The 20,789-nt window shown below is 43.9% G+C and overlaps 1 protein-coding gene across 6 annotated transcripts in view; it reads left to right on the forward strand.

The window, feature by feature from the left end:
* The window catches only part of LOC105568299 (RNA-binding protein Musashi homolog Rbp6), a 675,186-nt gene that overhangs the window by 475,725 nt on the left and 178,672 nt on the right, over positions 1-20,789 (forward strand). For all 6 annotated transcript variants that reach the window (XM_012023849.1, XM_012023847.1, XM_012023848.1 and 3 more), the window contains one exon: positions 12,307-12,399. In XM_012023849.1, the coding sequence (XP_011879239.1) occupies positions 12,307-12,399 (93 nt within the window). The remainder of the gene's footprint in view (positions 1-12,306; positions 12,400-20,789) is intronic.

Raw genomic sequence — 20,789 nt, forward strand, 5'->3', positions numbered from 1 at the left:
AAAGAGAGTAAGCGGATTTGGTGGCCGCTCCGGTTCTTGAAAAGATGAAGCACGGTGGAGAAAAAGATGAAGACAATTAAAAGCATTCGACGAGATCTTACAGTAGATACTTGAAAAATTCGCACAAAAGCGTGATAAAATGGAAAAACACGAAATCATTGTGGAATCTAGGGTAGAAAAGTTTAGGAAAAAAATTTCACGTGTGCTCATACGTTTTATCGGTTTAGCGGATATTTTCAGAGAAATTGCAGATTTTCACAGTATCGAATAATGTTACAGAATGCGTCTATAGGTACCATAAATCTCTCGCGATCTGATTTGACCTTTCGAGAGCGAAAGAAGCGCAAAGTATAGGTTTACGGTAAAAAAAAAAGAATAGGAAGAATAAATGTCTTATCGATAAAATAGAATTAAGCGGTCGACAGTGCGAAGATATCGTCGTTTATATCGAAATGCTTTTAAATTCGAAGGACGAGAGCAATTCTCATGATTCTCGCGAGTTTGACGTACAAATGCATGATGGCTACCCCTTCTCACCGCCAATAAACAGACGGGATGTAAAAGTAGGCGACTCGTCGATCCACTCAAACCGTCTACTTTCATGTACACTTTGACATGTACACAAGAGTAACATCCAACGTGTGCGCTTTTCAGCATCTTGCGCCCGCAAATAACTCTTGGTTGTTAGTCTTGATACCTACACGCGAGTAAGAGAGAAAAGAGCGATGTTTCTCGCGTAATCTAAGCATATACTTAGTACAACTTTACGCGTTTAAAGCCTTTACGTGTCAAACATCCTCGAAGAAAGGAAACAATATCGAACTTTGAATTTGAATTTTCATCACTCCAACTCCACGTTACTACTTGTATTTTTCAAGACAATGTCTTGGATATGAAAAATAAGAAAAATATAATAATAATGAAACAATAAATAAATTTAGGCTCTGATGTGAGATCACAGATTCGAAGGAACAAAGGAATAGGAGCCAAGGCAGGATGTTAAATGCCTGAATTTTAATTTAAAAATTTATTGCGAGAAATATTACCTCAGGATGTAATAATAATAATAACGATAGTTACGTATATCAGATTGGCGAACTTGTTAATTTTGCCTAAATGTCCACTCACTTGCGCAACGAAACAAAGCAATTCGATCGTCGGTGGTGCGGAGGCATCTTAATTACGCGCTTGCTCAAAGTTGTTTCTCATTGAGCGTTAAAAAAAATTAACGTCGCCGCGAATTATGAGATAAATAATGAAATTAACAAACACCACGCGCTAGAGGGGAATGGCTGCGGCGTGCATTCCGCGGTTACGCGAATCTCACGGTAATTATTAACGATGCAGCCCGGAAGTGGTTTGGACCTGAGAGAACAGAGCGAGAGGTGGAAGTCAAACACAATAACGACAGTAGATTATTTTATCGTCACTCCGCATACACGTACATTCGTGTGTGCGAATATTTTCGCGCAGCTGCAGCACGTTTTGCATTCGCGCAATCTCTAGCATTTTTTTCGCCCGACCGTCTCTCTCTTTTTTTTTCACCCTCCCCCAATCTCTGTCTCTCTAACCTTTTCGCGATTATTTTGCAGATTGCGTTTGTGTACGTCGGAAATTGTTCCACTTGTGCACATATTCGATATTTAACGTAAGCATATTGGCGGTACTAATTAATATTCGTGCGACTGCGCTTTCCGCACTGCTCTACAGTATGCACTTACGCGCACTAGCCTCGGTTGTAATTCAAAATCACGCCAGTCGGTGAGCCTCAAGTTTCTCCTGAGATTTCAACCGTGAGAAATGAAGCGATTCGATAAATGATTCTTAAAGCTCGATATGCGTTTTGAAAAAAAAAATCGGAATTTTATTGGTATTAATAACTCGGTATATTTTTAATGGATTTTTTATTACATTGTATCGCCAGCATTTTTCCATCTTTCAATCAAGAGACATGTTACAAGCTCAATAGTCATCCTAGTTAATCTTATAATAGATTGATCCGATATTTCCATTTATACCTGTTAACGCGGGGGGTTTTTTTTTAAGTATATCCATCACAATTACTAAACTGTTTTGGGGAACTAATAGCTAATCTACTACTAATAGCACAGACATATGACACAAACACGCTAACTTGATCTGATAGCGAGTAACTACGACTAATGACGTTGGAGTTTCTTTTAAAGCCGTAGGAAATTAACACGACGGCAGTCAGGAAGTAAGATAAATTGAAGGGACTATAGAATAATTGGGCTGCCTTATGCCTTAATGAATCATGCGCGAAGATTGCAGAGTTGAGTTATTGTTATGACTCTTGGCTCTCAAAATATCGATCACTTTCGCGAGGGGACTGCGCCCGGGAGGGAAAATATTGAGCTACACGCGGGGTCGAATAAGAAAGGAGCGATACCGTGTTATACGCCGGGATATGTTACTGGAACGAGTCTGACGAGAATTGAGGCTTCTGCCTCGACAAGCACAGGCATCGCCTGGCCACGCATCGTGGCCGCGCACGGTACACGATTCGTTAATTAATCCCTTGCCGGCGCACGTGCGGTACACCCAAGATCCGCATAAGAGACCTCCAACCTCATTCGACCGTTGAATCGCGTTGGCATAATACACGAATTGCGGTTTACGACGGTGATTTAACCGCTCGCGGCCAACCGGATTCGCTATGCGTCGGTGCGTCCCACCGTGCCCGCAGTCGTCCATATTGTAATTTTCGTTTTGTTCGCGTTTTGCGTCCGTATCCGAAACTCGTTGAAACTCGAACGACTTGGAAGACATAATAATGATTCCGCAAATTGAGAGAAAACTTGATTCGGACGGTCCTTTCGGCGAAAATATAGCTTTCGAAGTGCGTGGACAGGGAGAAGGAATAATAATATCCGAAATTGAATAAAAATACTTAACTACGAAGGTTGGTGATTTTATACAAATGTTTTCTTGTGGAATCGCATTCTTTGTTCATATTCCGCGGATCAAGTGATTTTTTCTTGCATCGCTTGGATTCAACATTAAGAAAGTTAGATCGAGCGACTCGCGTAGTCGTGCGGTATATTTTTGTAATGACACGTATTATCAGCTGATTTAGTGCTTTGATCTGTCGACATTCAACGGTCGAGTGACGTGAATCAAGACAAGGTCGTTCCGGCTGTCGCTCTACATTTTAATTGGCAGCACCGTACATTGCCCCTAATGGTGTTTCTGTTGTCGGCGATTGAATGGTGCCTCACAATAGCCGCCTTTACGTCCTATTCAGCCCTTTCGCAGGGATAGCACTGGCGGGCGGAGCTGGAGGGTAAACTACTATGAATGTGCTAACTCGTGGCCGAGGCGATTGAGTTTAGATCGCTATTGAATTTCTACGTGCTCGGGCGGCTTAGATGCGCGATTATGTCCTTTTACATCCCTACTCCTTTGAAAGAAAGAGAGAGATAGTGAGAGGGACGGAGAGAGAGAGAGAGAGAAAGAGGGGGGAGCTTCTTTAGATACGCGATCGTCTAGAAAATTCTCAGGGAGAATAGAGGCACAAAAGAAACGGAGATTAATGAATGGATATATATAATTTGAAAGAACTTCATTACCACTTTCATGTGGTATCACTTGCTAATTCTTTTTCAACAGGAGTTTGGAAAATTTAAATTTAAATTACAGATGACCGTCAACGCTATAAATAACGGCACAACGATTATTAAAATATATTTGTTGTCCATCGGAGAGATTATGCGTGCTTATACGCGTTCGTATCTGTGTCCGTTAATTGTTATATATTGTTACAATAAGCGATTTATTGAATTATTCTTTTCGACGATCCGTTATAGTGGCAATCGGGAATATTTAATAGCGCACTTTTCGCTGTATTGCGCGACAACGTTGACTCCGCGGATATTAACTGACGGCAGAATGTTTGTAACCAAGTGGACAGGTCTAAAATATTATTGGGCCACAAACTGCAGTTAGCTGTCGCATCTTGCCGCAATGTGTCACGGTACAGTACGAATAGAGTTAAAGCCATTTTTCCACTGTTGAATCAAAATGGAAGAAAGCCCGTAAGCCGCTTAACTCTAAATACGATCCCGCGAGGGTCGGATCGTTTTGGTGCTCAATTTATGATCGCGGGACTCGCGCGCCCATAACCGGTGTCGTAGTCAGCGTGTCAACGAAACTGCATTACGCGGCGCGGACGAGTTCGGCGTCGTGCCGTTGAACGCTGGTTATTTCGCAGACCACTCCGGAAGGGAATGACGTCCCGGAGGGTGAGGTTTACGAGCGCCCCCGAAATCTCGGGCATGACTCGATAAAAAGCACCCTGCGGGACCCAGAGGAACCAGGTCCCCCTTTATCGTCCTCTGTCCGTCATGGGGCTATCATAGGATTCCATTTTCTTTGGTCTGAGAGGGAGGAGGGGAGAGAGAGAGAGAGAATTACGCAAAAATTGCCTGATGTATCATAAATGCGATAACGTATCATAAAGTACATCACATATTACGAACTCATATATTTATAAATTTAATAATTTTCGAATCCTTGAAATTGCAAATTAATGAGTATGGAAAGCATCCAGTTTGGGAGTTGTATAAATTAAATTTTAGAAATTTTGTTTATACACATACTATACACATTGCGCATATCCATTAATACGTTTTATCATATTAAAGTTCATTATCCAAAGTACTCTTGAAATAACCGCATAATTTTATATCAGTATCAATATCCACCGCGAAGTGCGTTGTATAAATCACGAAGGCTAAAAACTGTATGACAAGTACGTACATATTAATGCATCGTATTGCTCTTTTCGTGAGTAGTAATTTTTTAATAAAAAATAGTGGTGGAAAAATAAAATTAATTTGTTCGCAGCTACTACGGGATATTTAATTTAATCTTGTCGTCGGAATTTCGTGAGGCGTAACACAAAGACGTGTCCCCTACAAACAATCCCGGGGCAGATTAAAAATACGGGCAGCTTCGATTCTGGTATCGGCGCACCGTTAGGGCTGAAAGGTTGGTCGCGGATATATCGGGTGCCCGAATAAAACAAGAAAGCCTGATAATGCGCATCAAAGGCGCGGGCAGAAATAGAGAAGCGCTTAAGCCGGCGTGCACTTGTCGAGCGTCAGCGCTTTCATCTTCGCCCTCAAAGAGCAACTCGTAAACGTTTGATGCCACAGGATCAATAAATGTATCATGCGCGAGCCGAACGCATCGGCATTAAGTTTCATCGAAAAAAATGAAATCTCTGCCCTGTCGCGTCTCTCTGTATTCGAAAAACCGCGAAAACGAAGGAACGTTCCCGGTGTGAAACGCGTTAAAGCTATCGGACTTTAGCCTTCGATTATTTATTTGCTCATTTTAATGAAATAAAAAAAACTACTTATGCACGTGACACATTTTTCAGATATAAATTTTTCCGTTCTCTCATAAATGAAAATTCTTCACTAAACGAACGAAACTTCTTCGCTTAACCAGCTACTCTTGCAGATGGTAGCTGTATCTGTGGTCAGAATAATGTGTTAAAATACTGTGTAGGATGTGCATAGCGTAAGCACATTTACCGCGAAGCTTGGGAAGAAATTTGAGTGGCTACCGCGGAAATTCTTTTATGGGAGTTCGCACTCGTTCGCACGCATTTTTTACGGCAGTTGCTTATTTTGAGATTCCGCCTGAATTTTGCTGACGACGCAAACGACTTTGGGAAACTCTTATTGTTAGTCCTCACTACCGCGCAATTTTTATTCTAATTTTCACTCGACTTCTATGAGAAATAATGCTTTCCGTCCCTATTGCATCGACGACGATTTGAAATCGGCAAAGTTACAATTACATGTTAAAGAGAACGATTGTTTAAATATATCGGGAAATTTCAATATTTATTTTACTAATCAATAATGACCTATAATTTTTTTCCGTCTGTATATTATATTTATGTTATATTTCACTCCCTTCTTCCAATCTCTTTTATTAATGGTTAATTATCGAGCACCTCGATGACATCTACACGCGATTGTATTCTAAATTTCAATCCATGAAGCTTATTGCAATATGCAGTTTTATTCAAGTTTTTTAACCATTAGCGACGATACCTGCGATATAATTTATTGTTAACACTGCGTTCTGCTTTCCGAACATTATCTTGGCTATCGCGACACGAAGGTACGGAGATCTCGAAATAATCACCTAGGGTTGGAACTCCTCGAACGAGGAAGGGGTTTGGCAGATTCCGTAGTAATCCGGTAAAGTCGCAACTCAAACAGTTTAAGTCAGAATAGTGGCCGAAGGGTGGTAGGTTGCGGTCGTTCAGAGGGTGTAATGGGTGGGATTTAGGATTACGAGTGCTAGTATATGTAACGTTCGGTCCAGCAATTTATTGGCTCGACCTTCCATTCTTATTGAACGTTCGTCGATATATTCTGTGATAATGGCGTGCGCAGTTTTGCGCATTAATATGCACGATCGTTCACAGTTGCAAGTCCAAATTTCCAAGTTATTATCGTATCGCCAAGTCGAAACCGTTGGTCCTCGAAACAGTAAGACTACAGCCAACGTTATACGTTACACGGACATTTTCTGCACGTTCTAAAAAAAATGATAAATTCCAGTCACGAGGGCTTCGAATTCGCTTCTTCTAAATTCGTAAAATCGACGCGCGGCAACGTTGATACAGGCGAGGTGGAATTTTCAGAATATGCCCCGACCGGAAAACGTAGGATGAAGCATGCGCGTATAATTTACGTGAGAGCACGTTCTGCGGCGAGCATCCCCTGAATCGTGCTATAGCGCGAGGGGCTAGAGCGAGAGCGGAGCTAGAGCCAAGGTAGGGTCAGGGCTGGACAACGCGATAGCGATGCTCCGAGCTATGGAGCGACGTTGAGCGCCTTACCTACTGCTCGGTTACTGATAACCTCCCTTCCTTCCTGTGCTCCCCTCCCTACCACCGTCGTAACCCCCTTTTGCTATTTATGACCGGTAACTTAAATCGTGAAATGTCGCGATCTTGAGAGATCGCGGCGTGATCGCCACGGCGAAATCCGCGCAGATAAAAAATAGGCAGCCACCTTGTTGGAAGCGAGAAGACTTGGAAGGTAGCAAAAAAGTTATGTGCACGGTCGCACGGCGATTTATATGTTTGGATAAATAGAGGCGCGCGGCGAGTTGCGCGTATTTAGCGATAAACATTTTTCCTCGCCTTTTTCCGCGCGCAAACGATTTCGTTAAAACAGAGGTAAAACCGGGGGTGGCACGGTAAAAGGGCAAAATTCAAGTACGTCAAAGAACAAAAGCGAGTGACATTATCCACAACGGATGGGACCACAGTCGCCGGGTTGGCCAGGATTAATTCTTTCTGAGCGGTTCAGGACGTGGGGATGGATCGCTTAGGAGACAGAAGGGTTGGAAGAAAGACTATGGATTCCGCGGCACTGGGCTAGCTGGAGAAAAAGTAGGGCGAAAGGGCGAGGGACAGGCTGGGCGAATCGGTTATCATCCCGAGGGTTGCGAGAGCCTCGTCCTGGGATCCCTCCGTCACTTTTTCTTCCTTCCCTCTCCCATTTTTTCCTCCATCAACGCGTATCCTTCTCTCCCGACCTTATCCCCGTCCCGTTCGTCCCTGTGACCTCGATCCACGACAATGCCGAATCATTCTGCGCTACGCAATTTTGATCGCCTTCATCCCTGTCTGAAAATGGCGCTAACGGACAATTAGATATTAGCGTATATTAAACTGACACGCGTGTGCTACGCGAGAAAATTACACAATAGGCATCCACAAAGCTGGCGGAACAATGATGATATTAGCTATAATTAACCGGGAGTTATTTGCAACAACATTTAATTACCGAAAATTGGTTAAAGTGTTTGAACATCGTGCCAGTTAAGAGGGTCTGATTCTTTCGTTCGTTAAAAATTAATCTACATTTCAATCTGTCATATTTATGCGTTCCCGCTAATATAACATTATCGATGCCATATCCTACGTGATTGCCAAAGGGGCCAAGTGGACAAAGTAATATTTGCAATGCGCGTTGGGGTTATTGATTTTAAAGTTGAGTTGATTGGCCGCTGTACTGCGATGTAATAATACAGATGGGCTATTCAACCATGGATACACGTTACCAAAAGCTATTGCGTCGCTAAATTGATAGTGTACATGACGCAACGGAAAACGATAATTTATTCGTAACGAGGAACCCACGCACTATTTTATTTCTCTCTTTCGGGCTCTCTGTTATACACGCAAGTAGACACGCGCGCGCGCGCACACGCACACACGTATGTACGTAACGCATTAGCGCCGTTTAGCGAAATGCAAAATTTTCGTAGTATTATGCTTAATGCGATTACAACGTTATTCTGTGTGCAACAGCAAGTAATACACGGCGTGTATCTCGCGGCGCTATCTAATAACACGCGTGTCGGCTTTACGCGTTCACTTAAAAATCGTGCCGCACCACTGGCGGATTGCGCGCGATCTCGGACGTCTCTTGGTTATGTAAATTCGCGGGGATCTCATCGGGACGCACGATTAAGCTCTCGAAATGATCGCGAATGGGAGCGAAAGCATCCCATCGTTAAAGCGCGAACACGTGACCGCTGATTAACGTTTGTTCTAATATTTTTCTTGCCGTCGCAGCCCTTCACGTGTTCTTTGGGGATGAGGAGGAGGAGGGTGGGGATAAACGCGGTGGAAAACGTGGAACTGATTATGACATTTACGAATACATCGCAATAACGTGGAACGATAATGTCCGACGGCCATAAAAGACACGCTGACTATTGTCTCTGTTCTCTCCTATCTTTTTTTTTTTCAGAAACTGTGCATTGCTATTAAGCGCGTCTTTTATTGCGAACCTCGCGTTTCTGCTCGTAATTTGCGTTACACAATAATTTTGTCGGAGAAAAATGTTTCTATTTCACCAGTCAATTGTCGCCGATAAAGCACAAAGTCACACACTTTGTGCGATAATTGACGCTGAATGCGCTCTCGCGTTTCATTTCGTTCTCGCAAATTTCGCAGCCGCTCTTTTTTTCTTTTTAAAGCGCGGATTCCAATGGATTACGGCCGCGTATAATTCAAAATTAACGTGGAACAACAACTTACGTCATTACAGCGTCGTATTAAGTTACAGAGCGTAAATTATAGATGAATATTAAATTTCTGCAAATAGCGAAGCGCGCGCCAGAGATAACTTCCACCTTCCTTTCTACGGGGCGATTTCATTTTCGTAGACGCAGAAACTTTAAAGGTGAGCTGGAAACATATACGCGGTCGCGTATCGAGTGAGGAAAGCACGAGGTCGGTAAAGAGAGATGAGACGGCCCTCTCGCCCGCCTCCTCCCTCGAGCGATGAAACTATAAAGCCACTCCTAGTAAGTTGTAAAATTGTAATAGCCTTCCGGTATTTACATAATGCTACGGCGTAATAAGTGGAACTCGCCGAGTTTCCATTACCATTCCACCGCTATCCGCTCTTATCTCCGCTAACGACCCGAGGGGGCCCCGCTCTCCCCCCCGCGCTCCTCTCATGACTTATATTTTTCCACCTTATTCTTCGCCGGGCTAACCGCGGCGCGAAGCGGCCCACTCCGTCGTCTGCGTTTCCATCTCTTGTTCGCGTCGCGCCTCTGCTACGAAAATTCGACCGTTTATTCCGCCAGTTGGTTCTCCTCCCGCTGTCCTAGGCTGAACACGCGGCTTTATCTCTGCATTAAGCTAACTGTACAACGATTGGCTAGACATTAATACGTTGTCTATCTGTGTCGCGCGATAAAGAGTTTTTTTTCTGAGAAAAAAATTAATTTGCGTTTGTAACGCTTGTATGAAGTTTTATACAGAGAGAATTTATTGAGAAAGAAGCGGCCTGAGAGAATTGATAAAAATGACGTATGTATTGGCAGTAAAGGAAAGCATTTTCTAAAAACATTGTGTAAAATTGTATATTTCGTTTCGGTTTCGAACTGTTAATAAAAATGTTTGTCCCGTATGACGAACGAGGAAGATGAAAGATTTCACCAAAAATCTACCTACTTCTCACGACAATGTACTCATTACGTGGCGGGCAACAGCAGAATGCAAAACTGGATTTCGTTTGTCGGTGGAGAACACGAGGAGAGCCGAATTCCCGCTTTTGGCACTGAAGAAGGGGAGGAGTAGCTGCAGCGGTTTCATTCGAATAAGTGGCCTCCTTGGTTTAAGTTCGCCTTCTTCCATCGCTTCTCTCCTCACCTTGTCCATTCATGATAATATCCTTCTTTATTCCCGAGTATTTCTCTCTCTCCCTCTTTGCTATTTTCTCCTTACGATGAGCCTCTCGCCGACGAAATCGAGGCGAATCGTTTATTTAATTTTCGAGAGATCCTGCCATTTTATTTTTATTCTCCGGACTTTATACACTTCGCTGATTAACCCACCTCGCAAGAGAAACCTACCTCTCTCCATTCCCTTCCAGACAAGGACGCCGGCACGGAGAAAGCTGCGAGTTTGCATGGGGTTTTGAAGAAGGGTTAGAGAAAACTAGAGGGGGGGGGGGGAGAGGGTCGAGTTCAGGAGCGCACGGGGTGGAAAGACTCGCGTCCTCCCGGGGGTTTGCGTTACTCACCGGATATAGAGATGTCTAAGCCCAGCCATCACTGAAATTGCCAGAGTTTACCTCTTCCGCCCTTTCCGCCGCGCCCCAGCTCCCTCTCCCATCTTTCTTTCTACCCCGATCGTGCCTTCCTTTCCTCAGCATGGAACTTCCGCCCGTAAAATGTTCGACTTCTGCCTTTCATTCCCCGGCTCGTCCGCCCGCGGCTTTATTACAATGCGATTGTATTATCAAGATTTCAAGACTAGAAGTATCGGTCTTTCCCTGAGCTTTTCTCCTTTCAGCTCCCTTAAGCTCCTCATATTAATCCACCTTGTCGGAGCTGATTTCATGGAGAAATCGATCAATTATCTTTATTAAATTACCTCGCTATGTTTATCCGACTATTAATGATCACATTATACCCAATCGCTGTGCCGTTATTTTTCTCTTTTGAAATTTTAGACGTTAATATAAATAAATCTTTTTGCAAACTTTTATTTATTCTAAATAAGTACACACACGCGTGCGCGCGCGCACACACATACATTCATACATACAAATGTACAAATGTAGTTTATTAAAAGAGTAAAGATATTTTTCATACATTGTGCTATGTGAGCATATATCAAGAAAATGCTTTTTTCAATTTTTATTTCCTAAAAATTTATTGGAAAATTTTTATTATTGGAAATTTTTATTCCTCGGCACATTTTATTGCTTCATCGTCGTGTATGCGAGCGTGCGTGCATACGTGTGTGCATGTGTGTGTGTGTGAGCGATCGATTAGACGGTCTTTAAATACTAATCGAATTTCTCGTGATCTCCATTTCTAATTCATTGGTTATATTATCATACCACACTGATATCCGCCGGTTGATGTAGTTCCCGATGCGTGGGTTGACGTTCAATATCTAACAGGAGATGCGAGGAATATCGGAGATCGGAGACGTCGAGTTCGCGTGTGGCTTGTAATCGCATCGAATGCAGAATTCGATGTCGCGTTTCGGATTCGCCGCGAGCAACCTTAACAGAACGATGCCGTTGCGTCCCGACGTCGCACGTATTTTCTTCGCTCTTCCTTGCGATTCACGACACGCACACCCGAGACGAATCCGCGATAAGCGGGCACCCAGTAACATCCCCTGCGATTTTGGCCGTGACCTTTAACGCGTCGTTCTCAGGTTTCGTTCCTTAAAGCATAATGCGGTAACGTTATTTGTTCCTCCCACTTTCCCGTTTCTCTCTTTACGAAGTCTGCGATCACCAAGGAGGAAAAATCTTCTATTTCCTATTTCCTAAATTTTATAGAGAACCGAATATCGCGAGTGTTTTCTCTCCATATTCACGTATTGGTATATGTTATATTGAAGCGTAAGTTCGGCTGTTAATAATGCACCTGTGTCGATTATTTACGACTTTTCTGTCGATAGCCAGACAGGTATGGAATATGAAAGACTAAAAGCAACGGCAGGAACACCGCCGGTGGAGGAGTCTACCTGGAAATGTCATAGTACATCCAGACACAAGTCATTCATATTTGATGAATTTCTTATCAATTTCTCTAGCGCGATTATATCGCGTCGAAAATGTTATTTCCTCTCCTGGAACATTGTTCCTGGGACATTAGCCGTGTCACTTTTCATTTTTTATTCTGGAAGGTTATATTACCTTCATTTAAAAAGGTTATTTCAAGATATAAAATAACGTCTCGTTTTTACTCTTTGTCCTCTTACAGATGGTGACAAGGACAAAGAAGATATTCGTCGGGGGATTATCGGCGCCGACGACGCTGGAGGACGTCAAAAATTACTTCGAACAATTCGGTCCGGTAAGTACAGATGTCCAAAAATTTACATCGTTACTGCACTGCCCTACATTGCGAAGTTAAAGCTCAAACTCGATGAACCTTATTTTAAAGTTGAGGATATCGCGCAGACAAAAAAACAGTCTTTTTTGATATCGCATTTTTAAGTGTGTGTCACATTTATAATTAGCAACGTTAAGAGTTAACGTATTATGAAATCCGGCGAGATATCTCCTTATGAGGTCTCGTATTATTTCCAATTTATAAAATCTCCCATGTAAAATGGATCGTGTACCAGCATTATATGTAACACATTGCTGAGTTCCGGTGGAGTCGCGGGCAACGAGAGGGCAATATCATTGACTATCATTTCAGTTGGTTACATTATCGATGTATCGCACATCCTCACCATTTCCTCTTGTGTCGCAAAATCGAGCGGCACTGTCGACGACTGTGATTCATGGGATTTACATTGTTTAGTACTTTTGCATATTTTATTGGCCATTTCGCGCGGAACGCTATTGATTTTTGGACGAACAAGTGCACTCATTTCCATTTACACGACGTCAACGGCGCGCGACGACAATTCTGCCTCGCTGCAGTTCCCATGAATTTTGATCGTTATGGCTCATAACAGTGATATCGGGGTATCGCTATTTGGATTGTTTCAAAATGCGTGACATAATATTATTCACGTGTGAATGATCTCATTCGCTCTGGTTGCTTAACTTGTTCATAGATTACAGAAAGTCAATCTTTGTTTATCGCATTATCGCGAAATGACACGTTTAACTTTCGCCTCGTAACTCAGAAATTAAAGATTGTATTCGATTTATATGTCGCATGAAATAACTAAAAAAAAGTACGTACCTAAGTTGTTTAAGAAGTATTTAATTTTGGAAGGAATTGATTCTAAGTTTATCGAGTAATTCATCGAGACTTTTTCAATCTCTTTTAAAGTGATTTCTTTTAATAAATATCAAATAAGTCTTTTATATTTTAATAATAATGAAACAACTCGACATGTGAAAAGTGTGTGTTATGAAAATTTACGTATTGACTAATACATTTTGACTATCTTGGGAGCTGAGAGCAATCTTATCACGAGACCTATATTTAAAAAGATAAAGGAATCTATTGTAGAACGTTCTCGTGAATGTTTCGAGTGGCAGATAATGTGATTAGAAATTGAGCCACTTGGGACAAAACCTGGCTTTTATCGATCCTGGAAACGTCTTTAAAATGCATTATTGTACGAGTTTTCTCATCTCGATAACGATGATTCATCGAGTTGGAGTAGCCGACAAATAGAACACACGCGCATTCTTCGATTCCAATTCCGGCGCGGTTGCTCTAAATGGCTTCTCACGAGGAAGTAATAATAAGTGATTCTAATAAGGAGGATGAAGTAATAATAGTTATCAAGTTGGAAGTTTTCGATTATCTTATTACCGAGTTAAAACCGTATCGTAAAATTAATAGAATCGTTATGGCTTCAATTGTTCCGTTTAAATGCGAGCGTTACTTTCGGCAAGTCACAACTCCGTGCCAATTGTTTTACCAATACTTCATCATAGTTTTCTCAGTAAATATACATTCATATCTCATGAAATGTCAATGCAGAATGTAAAAAATTTTTTAATATAAATAAATCCTAACAATATCTGCTGGTTAAATCGAAAGTATGAGGATGGCAAATGATATCATATAGATTTTACAATTGACATTTGAACCTGCAACCTGCAACCATAATTTGTCTCGGATTAGCCTAACGCAATAAAAACAACGTACGCCATGCATGAAGATCGCGATAGCGTCTTTCCATTACGGTGAATCAGATTCCTTGTCATGGTCATACATGCATACTGCGCGGAACGTTAAAGTCTGCAGCGGAGCGATCGTCTATGGGGAGAACCGATGCCGCTTATCATCGACAGCGGCGGATCGAGATACGGGAGAAATTCGGCGTCGCCGAATGGTCGCATAATAAGGCGGTCCTGGGTCGTCCGTTGCAGATGCAGCCGGCGGATATAGAAATTTATTGGAAAACTTGGTCGATGGCGGGGGAATATATGCCCGGCTCTCAGGTGACACGACGTGGTTCCGAAGGATCGAGGGTAGTGGAGTAGGGTCGGCGAATGAAAGAAGAGTGGGAGAAGAAAAGGAAGTCGGGCGCACGACACGTTTGTCCGCGACTCGTGGCACGAGCTAGAAATGGACTTGAGATATCAGAGCTTGCCGTTATCTCTATCTTGAACCTACCTACCCCCTAATTCCACCCCCCCTCTCTCCCTCTCTCTCTCTCTCTCGTTCTCTATCAAAAGTCCTCCGTTCGGCTTTGAATGCAGAGTTCCGGCTCCCGTAGCGACTGGACTTCTCCCTTCTATGTATGTGACCCACATTGGAGATACCATCGGGCGTGAACGTGCGCGCTGGTGGACGTACATGACGCCATTTCGGAATTCGACTCCTACGTACGGTGCACACACGTGGGTATACACAAGTTCATGTCCACGCCCACGTGCATCCTAACGACGAGCGTGCACGGTCGTGTTATCCACACTCGGACGATTTCGGAGGCAGCAAAAGCGAGGGGCGGAAATTTCGAACCGCGTCACTCGCGAAGTACGAACGGAGTATATTTTCTCACGTATGGCAGAGTACACGTTGACCGTTCTGCCGTTTTACCGGACTTTCGTGTGCGACACTTGCGCCTTCGCGCAATGCTTGGCTAATGTACGCGCGTGCCCGTATCGCTATCGCGCCAAACATATGCCATTTGCGTGTTTCGTCAATTTGACAATGACCTGAGAAGCTTTCGTTTTCGGCGGTGCACGGCTACCAGTTGACAACGTGGTGCGAGCTCGCGCCCGTAGTTTGAAACGTAAATACACAAGCGCAAAGACCGGTCTCTCATCGGGTCATCACAGATGCTCCATCTCGCCAATACCCATCTGATTCCACTTTTGCTGCGCGAAAGCGCGAGAGGAGAGAGCGCGAAAGCGGGAGATTTCTGTCGATGAAATAGCTAGACCGCGAGGCAGCTGATAAAGCTAATGGCGTTGCCGGGAAATGCGTTATACTCATTGCACGTTTCGGCTTATGAAACTTTTCAGAAACTACCATTTTGCTTTAATACTTGCACACCGTATTCATGACTGAGGAATTCGTGCATATTTTTTACATATATTTAGCTCTCTTTGAAATAAGTTATTCAAATAATTTAAGTCTTTTTACATATTTCATGAGTTTTTGCAATCTCGATCAACTCAAGTCTTAATTTGATTAAATTATATTCGGAAACATTATCCGGAAAGGTGGATCCTGCTATTTAAAATTATCGTTTATTTAAACGGGAGAAGTGAATTTTGACAATAGTAATACGCGAGTTCGCTGTAAACTTCCATTAGTATTGGTGTAAGAAAACGTTTCATTAACGAGCCTAATATGATCGTAGGGGAGCAATTCAGACTTTCCGCATCGAAGAAGATTGTTTGACAGTTTGACTTTTATCGCTCCAATTTTTATGCTTATCCGACATCTTCGCAGCCTTAGCGTAGACGTTGTTACAAGGCGAGCTTAACTAAATAACGGGCTCCTGATGTAAGCTAGTTTACGCACGCCAGTGTTAACAAATATCTACGTGACAGGAACTCGCTGTCGTCGTCAGAATTGGGAAAGAGTCGAGTATAATAGTTAGCGTGAATGCAAATCTCGGCCCGATATACATAAATTGGCGGCGAACCCTACCTCCGTCCCTCGTCCAAGGCCGGTCGCGTATCGTAGACCGCCGCCAGCACGCGATTTAAAACTTAGATGAGGCCGTCCGGCGACGTTACCTGAAAAATGAATGGATCCCCGAAGAGAGCGAGAGCTTAATTGCGCTCGCTCTCAACCTCCCCTTTCTTTCTTCCTTCATCGGCAGCCGAAGAGCCGGAAACGAGGGTGGATAAAGCAGTAAAGAGAGTGAAGGAGGGAACCGGCGCGGCGGTTACCGATGGCAGGCCAGACCTCTTTGGCGCTGTACTTAACGGTCGACTTGAAATTAAGAAATTAAGAATTAATACGAACCTTGGAACCGGTCGGATTCGTTTCTCTCTCTCTCGCTCTCTCGCGCTCTCGCTCTCCGCCGGCAACGACCGCCGCATTTAATTCTCACGCCGAGGGACGAATTTTCCGCGGGAACGACCGTTCATTGATCCGCCGCCGATGAAGTTTGCTCGTTGAGATATCGAGGAGTGCCCGGTAATCACTGCACCCTTGTGATCGCGAATGACAGTCCTGAGAGCTTTGATGGCTGTTCTATTTTGAAAGCGCAAAATAATGTGCTTTTCTATAGTTGTGTGGCGCGTTAACTTTATCAGTTTGATAAAATCAGACGTGGCCGGTTATCTAAGAATCGAAAGCATTCGCGGACTAGAACCAACGTTACACTCCTTGTACACGCTCGTGTGATGAAGTTCAACAATAAATTTGAGCAAGTAAAGACACTGATGTTAATAGTAAAAAATAATATTTCCAACATGAAGTCACATATATCTCTTGAGCCGATTATTTAACGGTCACTTATTTCTCGCTTAATCACATTCAGCTGCGGCCTGACGTACGGATCTGTTGACGAGCAGAATTCGGAGCAAAAGTAAACGGTTTTGCGTTCTACGCCCGCGCGCATTTTTCTCACCGACTTCTATATTCGTCAATAAATAATATTTCCAACGTTCGAATGTTCTCGTTTTGTTCCTTTTCGCGTAGAATATTACCGCAGTCTACAATACATCACTTGCAATCGCGCGCACGCTTCCAATATTCGTTCGCCGTTTCGTTTTCACCTGTAGAACACGGAGGTGGAGGATGGGGGCGGGAGGGAGGGGGGGGGGAGGTGATAGGGCGAGTGGCTGGCGGGGACAGAAGGGGGGTCCCGGGGACTTCTGGGAGTTCTCCTGCGTCTGCAAACCTGCGCGACTGCGTGGCTGAATAAATAAATTTAATGGCGCTTGTCACGTAGCAAAACGGGATAAATTCCGGGCGTCTGACAGCCATTTAAAACAATGCCGTCGCGAATACACGCCATTTGTAACCCGGTGCTTTTGTTTCACGTTGCTATTCATTCCCCTGCAGCCCCCTGCCGCCGGTCCCCTTCGTGCCGCCACCACTACCGTCACCTATTCTATATCCGCCAACATCACCATCGTTCGACCAATCCGCGCGAACCGGGAAAGCCACGCAGGCACGCTGGTAGCGGACTGTGCTGTCGGATTCATGCTTCATTTTTTATCCCCGATAAAAATGCAATTAAGGCTCTTTGATAAGGCTCGAGTCGTGCCCATTGTACCCCTTTCTCGACCTTATATCCCGATCCCATTCATCCCGACCGGTTGGAAATGCAGCGGCCATTATTTGCGCGGAGGAGATCGCTTACCGTGAAATGTCAACATCCTTCAGCTTCTCTAGATGCAAATCCCGCCTGATGGCAGCATGCTAAGCCGTACCAGGCATCTTAACTTTCATTTCTTTTTAAATCTTAATTACTCCTCGATGCAAAACCCGTGCGTTAGTTTTCGTCACAACAGCCGAGAATAAACTGAATGCGAAAAATAATTCATTAACGTCTTTTCCTGCGCTTGTAAAATAGCCTTATACAATTTAACTTGTCATTAACTGTTCCTGCAGAGAGAGAGAGAGAGAGAGAGAAACGTTTTCTAAGTTTTCGCGTAAAAAATAAATATCTACAAATTGAGAGAGAAAGAGAGAGAGAGAGAGAGAGAGAGAGAGAGATTGAATCTATTAATTTTATCAAAAGCTTCTAATATAGTTTTCGTATTTGCCTGGTTGAGAACTTGTCTACAGTAACTTGTCAATCGCATTATTACGATTAGCTAGACTTAGATATTTAGTATAGTCGAGAAAAAGCAAGATTGTCTGAGAAACGCTTGGTCCAAGCACTCACCATTATCAGCCCTCGACGGCAGTCATTCCTTCTCGCCGCGGCGTCCCGAAACGCGGCAGGTTCGACTCGATTTTCGCGGAGCGAATTCCCGTACGAGCGTCTAAGCTCGCGGAAATACCCGGGGATTAGTTGTCCCGAGAGAGGGAAAACGGGCGGATAGTCGCGTAACAGCACTTCGCGAGCGCTTTTTTCCCGTCGTCGCGACGTAACCGCCGTATATCACGTTATGGCGCTTATCAGACGGGCGTATATCTCGGGCGTTTCGCGGGCGTGACGACGGGAGAGCGGCGCGAGGGGGGTGGGGGGGGAGGGAGGGAGCGGAGTCGAGAGAGTGTAATTCCGCTTCTTCTTTCGAAATTTCTCAGGCTCGAATGGCGGGTGCCAGCTCGACGCGATGCCGCTCGCGCGCGCTGGAGCATTCCTTCTTCGGGGATGAAGGGAACCAACGCCCGTTCTCGCTCCGCCGAGGGTGCTCGGGCGTGCGGAATGAAATTTATGAGGGTCCTTTATTCCGGCACTTAAAGGGACGGGGGTGGCAAGGGGGGAGGGGCGGAAAGGGGAGGAGGGAGACGCTCGACTTAAGTTTGAGCAATTTATTAATTTCCCCGTATTTCGGCACGACCGTGGGCGACGCGTCTCGTTCTCCGCCTCCCCTGAAAAAGAGATCACGCTCTCTCTCGTTCCTCGCCGGCTACGGGGGTGCGCGCCCCGTTTCCTCGAGGCCGATTCGCAGGCGAATCGTACATCACGCGCGTGTCACGAGAAGAAGTTTAACGTCGCCCACAAATCGTGCGGCGCGCATTTTTATGCTCCCGGTCGAGAAATTCTTAAATCCACCGTGCAGATGATAATTTATTACCTTGTTACATATGTTACTTCCACGCTCGTGTCGTATTCGCGATGATACTTTCGTCCTGCGTTAAGTCGGTGCCGCATTTTGCGTCCGTAATTAACGTTCGTTATATTTGGAGCTTCGTTACTGTTAATCAGTGTCTTGGGTGACCTAATTCGCATTTAAGAAATGATAAGTTGCGCCCGCAATATTTCACGCTATTTCGATAACGTACCCCGACGCCTGAATAACTCGCTGCAGATTTTGCCTACTGGTTTTAGAAAATTACTTTCGTCGCCCCCATTGCTTCATCACTTATTTTGTGACAGCTACGCGAAAATATGTATCGATTTCGTTCAGAATACATCTTGCTTCAGGAGAGACGCTCCTTTCCTCCCCTGCCGCCCCTCCCTTCTCCCCGATAAGCTCGTCGCACGATTGCTACAAGCAGCTTTTGTCTGGCGATGCAAGCATCATTAGCGTCGAGCGTAATGAGCACGCTAATCACCAGCAGACCGCGCGCTGTGTGCTGAAGCACCCCAAGAGACAAAGAAAAAAAAGCTACGCCGGGACACGTGACTACGAGAGGCAGAGCGAACAAGTGCCAGAAATATATGCGTGTTGCTCGCGAGAGAGAGAATTGCTTTATTAGTCTCCTCTCGGCTGTTAAAATTTCACAAGAGTACGATGGAATCTGCGCTAATTGCCATTGGCTTACGAATCTCTGTTATTTAAAACATTAATTACTTGAGCTTTAAAAATAATAGGTAGGAGTAGAACCAAATAAAGGCCAAGATAAATCGAGAGCGCGAGAGTGAAACAAGACCAGATGCAATTAGGTGAGAAGATAGCGCGGAGAAATAATATTTTCTAGACTCCGATCTGTTACGCGCGCACTTAGCACACCGTATCGAAATGCGAAGGTGTATATTGACAAAATATGTGTGCACAAACGTAGAGGAAGTATAAAGCAAATAACGCCGTGCCGTCGGCAACATCGATGCGCCGCGCGGCGCGTTAGATCATTGTGCGACGAGTGCAGTTTTGCTGATTTATCGCGTCTCTTTCTCCGGGACGAGATTGAGTGTTGCCTAATTATCGCGATTCCGCTTTACGATTGCATCTCTTTCGAGCTTTAGGATTTAATTCATTAGTCACGTTGATTAACGCATTCATGATTTCGGTAATTACGTAAATGTAAATACGCCACTATTCATTTATCTGCGCGCATTATTATAATTAGCTGGTATTCATAATCCTTATCGTTTATCCGGTATCAAAATTATTTACTTTGAATTTTCATTCTATATTATGTACGTCAATTCTCATTGATTGATGCTGCAATATATCAGATATTTGTTTTATTGCCGCCTGAATTAAAATAAACGAGCGTCCATGTTAAGAATTCTACATTGAGTTTGGCATTTTCAAAATTAGTCGGGCCTTCTAGTGCACGTGGTATTTGCGGATCCATCACGTTGGCCCAAGAAGAATACTGATTTGCGAAATTACACTGTAGTGAAATATCGAATCGTCTGTTCAAAAGTTATTTCAATCCTATTTAATATTATTTAATATTATTTCAATCCTATTTTATGACACGTTAAAGTGCAATAGTATTGGATCCGGAAAGTT

Source organism: Vollenhovia emeryi, unplaced genomic scaffold, assembly GCF_000949405.1.
Source record: "Vollenhovia emeryi isolate VEMERY1.0 unplaced genomic scaffold, V.emery_V1.0 DF939130.1, whole genome shotgun sequence".
NCBI lineage: Eukaryota > Metazoa > Arthropoda > Insecta > Hymenoptera > Formicidae > Vollenhovia > Vollenhovia emeryi.